This window comes from Pogona vitticeps, chromosome 2, assembly GCF_051106095.1.
Source record: "Pogona vitticeps strain Pit_001003342236 chromosome 2, PviZW2.1, whole genome shotgun sequence".
NCBI lineage: Eukaryota > Metazoa > Chordata > Lepidosauria > Squamata > Agamidae > Pogona > Pogona vitticeps.
In genome coordinates, this window is record NC_135784.1 from 295,308,515 (window position 1) to 295,321,202 (window position 12,688).

At 39.2% G+C, this 12,688-nt stretch overlaps 1 protein-coding gene across 1 annotated transcript in view; it reads left to right on the forward strand.

Annotated features, from left to right (window-relative positions):
• MTMR12 (myotubularin related protein 12) overlaps positions 1 to 10,676 on the forward strand; it is a 48,072-nt gene extending 37,396 nt beyond the window's left edge. Inside the window, exons 14-16 of the mRNA XM_072992867.2 lie at positions 1,353 to 1,520; positions 2,770 to 2,931; positions 7,445 to 10,676. Of these exons, the coding sequence (XP_072848968.2) occupies positions 1,353 to 1,520; positions 2,770 to 2,931; positions 7,445 to 8,020 (906 nt within the window). The 3' untranslated portion in view covers positions 8,021 to 10,676. The remainder of the gene's footprint in view (positions 1 to 1,352; positions 1,521 to 2,769; positions 2,932 to 7,444) is intronic.
• The last annotated feature ends 2,012 nt before the right edge of the window (positions 10,677 to 12,688 follow it).

Here is a 12,688-nt window from a genome sequence, read left to right on the forward strand (position 1 = left end):
TCACTGTTTTCAGTACTGTAGTGCAAACAATAAAAAGTTATAATTATTAGACAACAGGGCACAGTGTAATTTCATAACTTGTAGAGCTCATGAAAAGAGAATTGCAGTGAATCAAATACAGTGGTGCCTCGCATAGCGATCGCTCCGTTGAGTGACGAAATTGCTTAGCGACTAACTTTTTGCGATCGCAAAAGTGATTGCTTTGCGATGGTCCCTATGGGGTTTTTTTTGCTTTGCGATGATCACGGGGAAGCGATCATGGCAAAGCGACCCTTTTTTAACAGCTGATCGGCAGTTTCAAAATGGCCACCGGGAAAACAAAATGGCTGCCCACTGTTTTTCCTCGCTTTAGAGGCACCCAAACTGGCCACCCCTATGGAGGATTTTCGCTTAAAGATGAGTTTTTAAGCCCATAGGAACACATTAATCACGTTTTAATGCATTTCTATGGGCTTTTTAATATTGCTTAGCAATGAAATCGCTTAGCAACGGTTTTTCCAGAATGGATTAACGTCGCTAAGCGAGCCACCACTGTAGCTGCTATGAAGACTGAAAGACAATGCTCACCCTCAAGCATACACTTAGGGTAAAGCATTCAAACCTCCAATTAAATAATACAAATCTTCACCAGATAAATGCCTTATAAACTTCCAATTGAAATCTTTAGTAAATGTTTAAAACAAAACATAGAGATAATGGATCAATTGCTGTGGTGTATAGCCATAAACATGTATTAGCTGAGTGTAAAAGAACTAATAAGTTTAAGTTTTTATACACCGGTATATGCTTAAAGGAGCAAAATCAGATTGTCACAGGTGACCTTTCTGTATAATTTTCCCTAATCCTAAGCCTTAATTCCCTAACCCTAATCCTTAACTATATAAAACAGATAAGAAAAAGATAAAAGGGAAGAATATCCAGTTACATTGCTGACCAGTTGAAATTCATCTGGTCTTTTAGTCTCAGAGACAGAGAGAGAGAGAGAGAGAGAGAGAGGGAGGGAGAGTAACGGAACAGGAAATAGAGGTAATGTAATGATGTCTTCATGTAACTAAATCATGGGCTTTAAATCAAAAGCCTGCCTGAATCAAATGATCTCAGAGCTTCATTTAAAAATGATTAGAAGACACAGGATGAATTTCCTTGGGTAGATGTTCTACAGTTTGGTATCACAGCTGAAGAGTGTCATTATACCAGATCATACTACTGTTGACTGATCATTGCAGAAGAGCCTTACAAATAAATACAGATCAGGGTGGGTTCAGTGTTTATAAATAGACCACATTAGCTACTTTACTGTACTCTATCTAAGTGCTTCTAAGTATGCTTATTTTAATTTTGTTTTATTTTAGGCACCAGTCTTCTTATTGTTATTGGATTGTGTATGGCAGTTGGTTGAACAGTATCCACCAGCATTTGAGTTTTCAGAGACTTATCTTACTGTTCTGTCAGATTGTTTGTATATTCCTGTATTCAGCACTTTCTTCTTCAATTCACAACATCAGAGAGACACCACTATGGTAAGACAATAGTTAGGAGTGTGGTGCATCACAGAAGTGTGTTTGGATGCTGTTGGGCTTTCTGTGATTTTTATAATTGTGGTATACTTTGAGTCCCAACAGTCTTGTAAAGGTAAAGGTCCCCTTGACATTTTTAGTCCAGTCATGTCCGACTCTAGGGGGCGGTGCTCATCCTGTTTTTCAAGCTGTAGAGCCAGCGCTTGTCCGAAGACAGTTTCCGTTGTCACGTGGCCAGCGTGACTAGGGAGCGCCATTTTACCTTCCCACCAAGGTGGTACCTATTTATCTACTCGCATTCACATACTTTCAAACTGCTAGGTTGGCGAGGGGCTGGGACAAAGCGACAGGAGCTCACTCCATTGGGTGGATTTGATCTTACGACTGCTGGTCTTGTGACTTTGCAGCACAGAGGCTTCTGCGGTTTAGCCCACAGCGCCACCACGTCCCAATAGTTTTGACACTGCTCTAAATAGAGGAATCTTACAGCTTGTTTATGTCTGTATTAGAGATGGGGGTATTCGTATACGAATATCCCTGCACAGTTGGACTTAATGAGGATCCAGACCATCCACTCATGCATCTGGCAGTGGCAGCCTTGCTCATCCTTCCAATCGTGTCCAGAGCGCCTCTCTCTTTCCGCTGAGCTGGCCACTCAGCAGCCGTGCAGGGAGACTCGTTCTCCCTCCCCCTGCTGGAGTGGCTAGCCGAGTGGGAAGAGAGCGCCTCTCTGGGAGTGATTGGAATGCTGAGTGAGGCTGCCACCACCACCGGGCACATGAATGGACGGTCCAGCCCCAGGGGCCAGACCCTAATTAAGTCCAGCTGCGGGGGAATATGTATACCCCCATCTCTAGTCCGTATATAATATTGTTCCGAATATATGGCATGATGTTACACTGTATACTAAATACCTACCTCTTTCCATTGTAAACCTTCTCAACCCTGTTCTTGTTTCTGATACTTTATCACACATTGTTTATATCCTTTCAAGCCTTTTTGCATCTATAATATTTTCAGAAATGGCTATGAAACTCTGCAGTGTAACTAACATCATAAGTTCTGCATTGAGAAGTACAGGGTCAACATAAAATAATCTTACATTCTGTCCTGCTTGATTGTGTTCTCCTCTAAGGCTATGCAAAATTTATTAAGCAAAATGAAGTATCAAAAGCGAAGCAGTTGCTCTAAAGAGCTACACTGGAGAAATAATATTTGTAAACTCTAATTTCAGCCTCTTTTATCCCAATAGTATGGAGGAAGCCTTGACACACAAGGAAGCAAACTAAGTTATTGTTCAGTTTGGAATTGGTCAGTGCAGTTTGAACCCGAGGCCCAAGCTTTTCTTAATAATCCTTTGTACGCAGAGAAGCCGAAGCTAGACAGAAGTCAGAGGAAAACTACACGGTTCAAGGTAAGATCACCCACTGTTCAGACAGTCTTGAATACATGAATTTAAGCAGTTTGTTTATGCAAGTGTCAGAAACACAATGAAGGTTTTAAAAAGCCTTTTATTTCTGCATGAAGAATCACCCAGGAGGTGTGAGTCTTCATTTGGTATTTCACCAATACACTTCTTATTTATACCCCAATTAGGCTTTTTCCAAAACTTAGAATGATTTTCTGGCTAGGTCCAGAGGGAAGAGTGTGGTTTTTAGAGGTCTGGGAGTAAAGAACTGGGGCAGACTTCCAAATCACTCAAATATTTTGTATATAATTAACTCACGGCAAGATAAAAAAAAATTAGTAGGCCATTCTTAAAGTTAGAAACTGTATTTCCTAGTCTCCTGGGTTACTTTTAAATGTAAATCATTATTTAACTAAAAATATGCCATCTTACAGAGAGAGAATTCTCAAATGATATTTTAGCAGGCAAGAACCAATCCCTAAAGTAGTGGTTCTTTTTTGTAGCCTCTGTGAATGCACACAAATGGGTTGTTCTGTGCCTGTGCATGACGTTTCAGACGTTTCTAGAACTTAAAAACATGTGACAATGAGATGTTCCCCCATGGAGCGCATGCTCTGTCCTCCCAAAGTAAGAATCTACCACAGCCATCATTCAACGTGCACGGCTCAAAATGAGATCACTACAAGCATGGTTCCTGTCACTATTCAACCCCATGACAGATCAACAGTCCAAACGTCTCACAGTAACACCAGAACTTGCCAGGCAATTTACCTGGTGGACGTTCCTCCCTCATTTGATAGTGGGCAGACCTTTCCAACCTCTACAGCTATCCATACAAGTCACTACCGATGCAAGCGCATCAAGATGACGAGTCCACTGTCGACATCACAGACTACACAGCCTGTGGAAGAAGCAAGAACAATCATTACATATCAACCATCTGGAACTTTTGGCAAAGGCTTTCACGCGTTCCTACCACTCATTGCAGGAAAAGCAATACAGATAGCTACAGACAACACCACAGTGCTGTACTATGTCAACAAACAAGGAGGTTCCCACTCCCTCTCACTTCTATATCTTGCATTAGAACTGTAGGAATGGTGCTACCTCCACCACATTTTCCCAGTGCCTGTCCATGTCTCAACAAATGACAACTGTCTTGCAGATCGCCTGAGTTGTCTTACCACAGGGACACACGAGTGGGCACTGAATGACAAAGTGTTCAGTCTTCTTTGCCATCAATGGAGACTCCCGTCCATCAATCTCTTTGCCTCAGAGTCCAACACCAAATGCCAACGCTATTGCTCTCGAGCTGGCATCGACCCAAAATCACTTGGTGATGCGCTTATGATGGACTGGACTGGAGAACTACTCTACCTGTTCCCGCCAATCCCTCTCATTGAAAGATCAGTTACTCGACTACGACAGTCCCAAGCCGATGCCATCCTCATGGCCACGTAACCCATGGTTCACCCATCTAAGATCGATGTCAATTCTCCACCCTGATATCCACTCTCTGAACCTGACAGCTTGGAGAATACTCCCACCATTTGAAGTGTCCTAGATCGGGCTTGAAAGCCCATCTATCCAAAAGCTGTATCAAAATAAATGGAAATCCTTCATCTCCTTCACTCATGGTTAGAGAAAATTGCAGTTCCATTTTCTCTAAGAACGCTACTTACCTTTATCCATAATCTCTTCGATCTTGGACTATCTTATTCTACCTTGAAAGTTTATATCTCGGCTATTGTAGCCCATCAGCCCTCTTATTCCCAGTCAGCGAGACTTTTCTCACATCCAACTTTAAAAAGATTCCTCAAGGGACTCCAAAATATTCAACCTCCAAGACAGCAACCTCTGGTTCAGTGGTCTCTACAATTGGTCCTCAATTACCTCACCAGACCACCTTGCAAACCAATGGCCATCTGTAATCTCAAGCTATTGTCTCTAAAGACAACGTTCCTTGTGACAATATCAGCCAAACGGGCCGGTGAATTAATGGCCCTCAGATCAGACCCACCTTATCTCCAGTTCCATCCAGACAAAGTCACCCTATATTTCGATGTATCATTTCTACCCAAAATTGTCTCTGATTTTCACTTAAATCAACCATTGGTTTTACCAAATCTGTTTCCTTCTCCTTCTACACCCATCGAGCGCATGCTCCACATGTTGGATGTCAGATGGTCTTTGGCTTTCTACATTAATAGAACAAAGATATTCAGAAAGTCCCCAAAACTCTTTATATGCTTCCAAGGCCTTCCAACGGCTTGTGCCCTGGATACCTGAAGGACCGCCTCCTTCCATATGAGCCTACCCGGCAGTTAAGATCTAGCCAGGGGGCCCTTTTGAAAGAGCCGTCCCTCAAGGAGGTAAGAGGGACGGCTTGTAGACAAAGGGCCTTTTCGGCAGCTGCCCCCAGACTATGGAATGCCCTCCCTACTGAGATTCGTCTGGCGCCAACACTGATGACATTTCGGCGCCAGGTCAAAACCTTCCTGTTCCAGAAGGCTTTTAACTGAAATAATATTAGCTGTGGGTCCGATGGCAATTTTATATATATTTTAATTGTATTTTAAATGCTACATAACTTTATTGTATTTTAAATGCTGTAAGCCGCCCAGAGACCTTTGGGTAGTGTGGGCGGCATATTAATTAATTAATTAATTAATTAATTAATTAATTAAATAATTAAATAAATAAATAAATAAATAAATAAATAAATAAATAAATAATTAAATAAATAAATAAATAAATAAATAAATAAATAAATAAATAAATAAGGGTGCTCCAGCATCATCCCAAACAATCTCCCGCTGGATTGTTCAAATGATTTCATTAGCTTACGAGCTTTCAGGCAAGACACCTACTGAACACTTAAAAGCTCATTCCACCAAAGCATTATCACCTGGTCTATTCCTTCGACCTTTGTAAGGCACTATCACCTTGATGTCCGGGCAAAGAATGATGCTGCATTTGGCAAGGCGGTCCTGACATCTCTTCTACTGTGACATCCCACCATCCGGTAAGTGAGCTTGTCAGTCACCCATTTGTGTGCATTCACAGAGACCACGAAGAAGAAAGAGAGGTTACCTACCTGTAACCATGTTTCTTCTAGTGGTCCTCTGTGAATTCACACATCCCTCCCTTCCTCCCCTCTGTCTGTCATGTTGTCTTTAATACACTACCTTGAAAGCAGCGGATCATTGAAGGAACTTAGGGGACTTTGGGAGGGCGGAGCATGTGCTCCACGGGGGAACTTCTCATTATCACATGTTTTAAGCTCTAGAAACTTCCTGTGCAGGTGCAGAACAACTCCTTTGTGTGAATTCACAAAGGACCACTAGAAGAACCATGGTTACAGGTAGGTAACCTCTCTTTCCAAAATCTTGGATCCCCAGATGTTCTTGGACTACTACTCCCAGAAATCCTACAACACCAGGACAGCTTCTGGGAATTTTAGTCCATGAACATCTGGGGACCCAAGGTTGGGAACCATTGCCCTAAAGAGTTTGCAGTCATGGGCATGCTAGATGAATGCTCAAAGGTATGACTGTAGCAAAACACTGATAATCATGGAATATGTTTCTTGATTTGAGTGGTGTGCATCCTTTTTGAAGCATAATAGCTTATGTTCTCTTTTATGAAGACATTGTAGTCCGCCAGAACCATTTACAGTTTCATAGACAAAACCAGCTGGGACAAAGAGTGTCCCAAGCAATTTATTGTTTTTTGTCATTGGAGTACTTCTTTGTCTTGGCTGATGTAACCTAGTAGGAGAAAAATTCTATGTTTTGGCAAACCTTGATGACAGAGAAGCAGAAGTGGTTTTTAGTAGGTTGGTCCTATTCTGAGCTTGGATGCACACTGGAAGTCTTGGCGCTGGAGGTACAAGAATCATATGTTAGACCCACAAACCTAGGCTTATCGGTAACTTTCAATACAGCGGGATGCCAGTGGGGTCAGAAAATACCCAGAAATTAAAGGAAAAGTTTTTATTTTAGAAGCACAAGTTGATATTAATAAAATATTTTCAGCCTTATCTGAGTAGTATTCACTTTAAATCAGCAATTACTTAATTGAGCAGATTTAACTAGATGGTTTTACTAATATACTAAACAGTAAAATACAAAGATGTGGCCATTCTATCTGTGGACATGGATGGATTACAGGGACAGTATTACTAAAGCTAATTCAAATGTAGATTGACTTTCTGACATGAAACAGTAGAGGTGGCTAATATAGTCGAGTATTAAAGTTTTTGGTGTGTAAAGATTGTTCAAAAGATTCCTTTTATATATAAATTGTGATTCTATCAATGTTACTAAGGTCAATAAAACTTTGTTCTCTGTTAACAGCAGCCCAATGCCTTGATAAAATCTTTTGGCAGTGGTACCACAATTTGAAATTATCACTACAGATACAACTATATAGCCCAGAAACTAAGCTGGAATGGTGTTCAGACTATTTTACTTTGTCTTTTACTGTTCTAAAACGGTTTCTCTTGTTTTCTTTAAAGCATCAGCGACAGCTTTCTTTGCCTCTGACACCAACGAAGCCTCCTCCAAAAAGAGGCTTTTTTAAGGAAGAAACAGACCAGTTAATTAAAAATCTTCTGGGCAAAAGAATCAGCAAGTTAATAACTTCTTCTGATGAACTTCAGACTAACTCCAGAGAGTTTTATGACAGTTGGCACTGTAAACCTGTTGACCTCCATGGACTACTGCTGCCACGTCTAGAAGGACCAGAAATAAAAGTGTGGGCACAGAGATATTTACGATGGATCCCTGAAGCTCAGGCGCCTGGTGGTGGAACAGTGGCCACTGCGACTAAAATCTTGGATGTGATGGAGGATGTGCAGGGCTTGCAGAAGAAAGTGGATGAAAAACACAGTGAAATGGTTGCTGAAGAAGAAAATGCAGAAGTTTCTCCATTCTTGAGAAATACTGCTCGCTTGTCATCCTTATTTCCATTTGCCTTGCTTCAGAGACATTCCCTCAAACCAGTTTTACCTACCAGCACTTGGAAAGACTTAGAAGATGAAGAGGATTTAGCCAGAAGAGATGATGAGTATGTTGAGTTAGGTGATGTTTGACATGACACTGTAGAAATCCAAGTGCTGGCAGATTTCATTCAAAATATCATATTTCATTCTAAATATCTACTGTATATCAGTTACTGGTGGCTTCTCCTTTTGGCTATATTCTGACTAAAACTAACAAAGCTTTTATTGCAGGAAGGTCTCTTCATTTGACAACACTAATATATGTTCTAGATGAGTTTTGATCAGTTTTAATCTATAGCTGTGTTCTGCGGGGCTCAGTTGAAAAATAAATTGAAACAATGGATTGGATCCAAACTCCCTGTGGAGGAAGATTGTGGCGATTCCTACATGCAGTACCTAGACGTTGTTCTTGAAAGGTCAGTTCCCTGGGGAACAGCATTGGAGCTGATGCTGGAATCTGAAAGGGGACTTTGTAGAATTGACTCTAATGGAACCCATTTACTGGATCTTGGTCTCTTAGGTAAATGCAAAGAGGTTTTCATCTGTTCCCAAAAAAAGGTTCAGTATTAGTGTAGATTTAATTTTGACTATATATGGGGTAAAGACAGCATGTGTGCCCTAGCATGAAAGGGTGTCCTAAAAATATCCACTATAACTTGAAAATGGCCTGGAGTAAGATATGAAACATCTTAGTGGTTACATCTTAAAATATATAGTTTCATTGTTCAGTAAAAGAGAACTTTCTTAAGAGAACCAGATCAGTTTTTTTTAAATAGACTTGAATTTTAAGGTTGTGGCCTTTTTAATCTTAAACTAGAGATTATCTTTATCATGCATTCTGCTTGTTCTACTTATCGATTCTGTTACAGATTTATAGATCATGGGAATATTTTAATGAAGCTGTCTTGAGCTCTGTTAGTATGAATATCTTGAAGTCACCAGCCCTCTCTTCCCTATCTCTTATTTTCCACCATTTGTGTTCTGTTTTGGGGTGTGAAGTTCTAGTCACTTATTGCCAAGAACAAGAAAGGGTTGAATGTAAAGATACCAGTAAGCCAGAATGTTTCCTCTAATTGTGTAGGTCGCTCTTTCTCAATGCTTGTAGCATGCACTGATTCTCATGTCTTTCTTTTATGAAGGGCAACTAAAGAGGTATATTTAGCTATGAAACTGGATTTTTCATCCAGTACTACTGCTTTCTATAAAAATAGCATTAAAACTAATTATGAATGTAGGAAGTCTTTGCATTGGCATTGTGTTTGTGAATATTGTCATAACAGTACCTCCACTATAAAAGCCATATGGAAACCTGACTGTCTATTCCAAATAGATCATTATGCTCTGAAAAGAGACTTGGGGAAGTTGAGAAGATGAAGATGCATTTGCAGAAATCCTGTTGCTTAGTGTAGTAAGTTGGAGGTAGAGTACAGCCCACTGAACGAGTGGGATTTACAGAGGAACTTGATCCCCATTGATTCACTTGAATAACTCTAGGTGTGACTTACTATGCTAAGCAACAGAATTTCAGCCATAAAGTCAGAAGTTGTCCATATGATTAAAACTGTCTAACAAGCCTTTTGGAGAGGGTTGCAGTTTAATTGATACTATAGTTGTAGGTGATTATTGAATTGCCTCATAATTCTATGTGCCACTCTTAAGTGTTGCCTTGAAATGTATCTCTGGGTACTGCAATTTTGGTACCCTCATTTAAGCTGTATTGGGGGCTAAGACTAGCCTTCCAAAAGTATTTCTAAACGAATGGGTAATATGTTGGTGCAGACAAATGCAAAATGGAACCTCGGAAGTCCATGATGCCTTATGAATCTTCCTACTGCAAGCTTCCTGAGCTTTCAGTTTCTCTGAAACACAGTAGATTTATTTGTATTATGAGCCTTCTGAAAGCAGGTGTTGCACATTTTTTCTTTCAAATGTCTTTTACCATTTATGCAATAACAGCTCCTCTGCACTAATTCTGGACTGTTTTATAGCTGCTTGGATTATTATTTGAATTCACTTAAACACTAATATTAGAAATGCTTCATTAAAAAATTGTTTCTTTGACAGCTAGACAGTTGTAAATATATCAATTGTGGAACTGTATTTATATTTAAGCTGTCAACTGTGTATCTATAGAAAATTCAGATGGATATATGGAGGGATTTTTATAATAGCTTTTAGAACTGCTCTGTTCTAACAAGAATAGGAATAGTAATGAGATTGTCAGAATGCAACACTGTTCAAATTTAATATAATTTAATTTAATTTACTGACTTTTTCTAGGTGTTTGGTTTATACCTCCCAGTTTTTACACTGAATACAAGGTTAGCTTTAGCAATATACAGTATAAGGAACAATGCCTCCCTGTTAACTCTTTGTAGACTATTTGAACAAATTTATTTGCTAATAAAATTTACTTTTATTGTTTCTAACTTGAAAAAATTGCTGTCTTCTTGGTGGTTCATGTGGTTATTATAGAAGCAGTTATGTTCTAGCTGGGTTTGGTGTCCTCCTTTGTACAGGTAAGGAAACATGAGCACAGATAAGTGGGAAACAGCTGCCTTCTGTAGACCTAACCCATGCCATCCTCTTTGACTGATGGCTTTGTAGGGTCTCATCAGACTTTCTTACTAGAGAGAAAAGGGTCTTAAGCAAAGTGTGGGCTCTAACTTTATGTATGGCTTTTTGTATTTATTTTCATATTTCTTTAAGAATAATAAAATTGGCAGTATCTTATCAAATGCAATAATTCTTCTCAAAGTTTTCTAGGTATAAAGTGCTCAAAAGTGATTTACCAGTTTTGCCTGGTGGTATTATGGGTTCATGTAGCTTGCCCAAGGCTGCACAGATTGCAGGGCACATAACTCCATCAGCCACACACACTTTGAACAATCTAGCCTGCTCTTTCCTCTGGAAGCACACTGGGGATTCAAATTCCTCGTCCTTGGTTTCACAGCCAGATTCTCTAACATACTGAGTTATCTTACACTTAGAGAAATGTAGGATTATATAAATCTTCCGAAGGTTGGCACAATTATCTGTTTCTCGCTAATTTTCTTGTAACTTGCTGAGAAATGCTATCATTTGGCTAAGAATCAAGACACAACTTTTCTTAGCTAAGTACTCAAAGTAGTATTTAATCTAGATTCTTGTACTGACTGAAGTTGGATCTGATCATTTTGTGCTGCAACACACTGGCCAAAAATCTTGTTGCCTAGCTATGCCTGTGTAACTTGAAGTTGCATAAGGCATTGCAAAATTTCTACCAAAGTAAATGTCCCATCCACGAGGTAGGCAGTTCTGCAGCAGCAGTTCTGCAACTAGCTGTGCAATCAGACATATAGACGGTCTTGATGTAACTCCTTGTGAACTTTTACAGGTGTAATCTCAGATTTAATAGGATTTCAGCCACTACTTCCCATGCATAGTTCACTCATTTCTCATACTAGCCCTACTAAAATTATTATATATACTAACTAGAGGATCAGTACTGCTTCTGTTTTATATACATATATAATTTTTATATATTTATATAAAAGTCATTTTCTACTGCAGCTGAACTTGTAGCATAGCTTTCAACGTACTGTATTCCAAAACTCAATGGGGAAAATCAGATCTTACATTTGGTTATTGCTGCAAGTATACATGCAGAATTGCTTTTATGTGTTTTTTATTTTATTTAATTTTTTATTTTTTAGCTATTGCCAGGAAAATTACCTAATTACATAATTTGGATGCCCATTATTATGTTAACAAAGTGCATAGAGATACTTCTAAGATTGATTGGTTGATTTGATTTTTACACTGCCCATTTTGCTGCCAAGGCCACTCTGAGGGGTTTACAACATTATAACGTAATAACCATTTAAAAACTGTAAACATAGTAGCTATAAAAAATAAACACATACACCAAAAAACACAAAATAATTTGAGGTAGTTTAAAGTCAAGGTGGCAGAACTGACAATATAAATGTTAAAACAACCACTGTGTTACGATGTTATAAGGTCTGGAAAGGCCTGTCTAAAAAGCCATGTTTTCAATTATCTAGTTCTGCTTGTTCAGAAGGGTGTGCATTTTTCTCAGAACTTAACTGTTCTTAGATGTAAAGCATATAGATAGGTCATCTTGGTCATATGCTACAGCAGTGGTTCCCAACCTTGGGTAACCCAGGTGTTCTTGAACTGCAACTCTTAGAAACCCCAGGCAGTTCAGCTGGTGGTGAAGGCTTCTGGAAATTGCAGTCAAAGAACACCTGGGTTACCCAAGGTTGGGAACCACTATGCTACAATATCTTCCATGAAGTAAGATTTCTTTATTAAAATTCTTTAAAACTGTATTCCTCTGCCATGATAATTTATTGTGATGTGAAAAACCTTAGCCTGCCACTGTACTCTTCATAGGCTTGAAAATGAATTCAGAAGTGTTCACTTTTTTTGTTAATTATAACTTACTATGCTATCCAAACATAACAGATTTGTTAACCATATTTTTCTCCAAATAATCTTTAAATCATGACAAATGCGGGAGCAGGTGATATCTTTAATTGACCATTAAGAATATAAAACAAAAAACAAACAAACAAACAGTGAGCTTTTGATGACAAATCATCATCTTCAAGGCTGTGTATCAAGTTCTCATTGGCAGTTCCAAACTTACGTGCTCTTATTAATGTCCCAGATTCACATGGCTGATGGTGCAGACACCAAGTTAGCTTGTTAGATGGAAATAGCTGCAGCATCGATGTTGATTTCAAGCTCCTC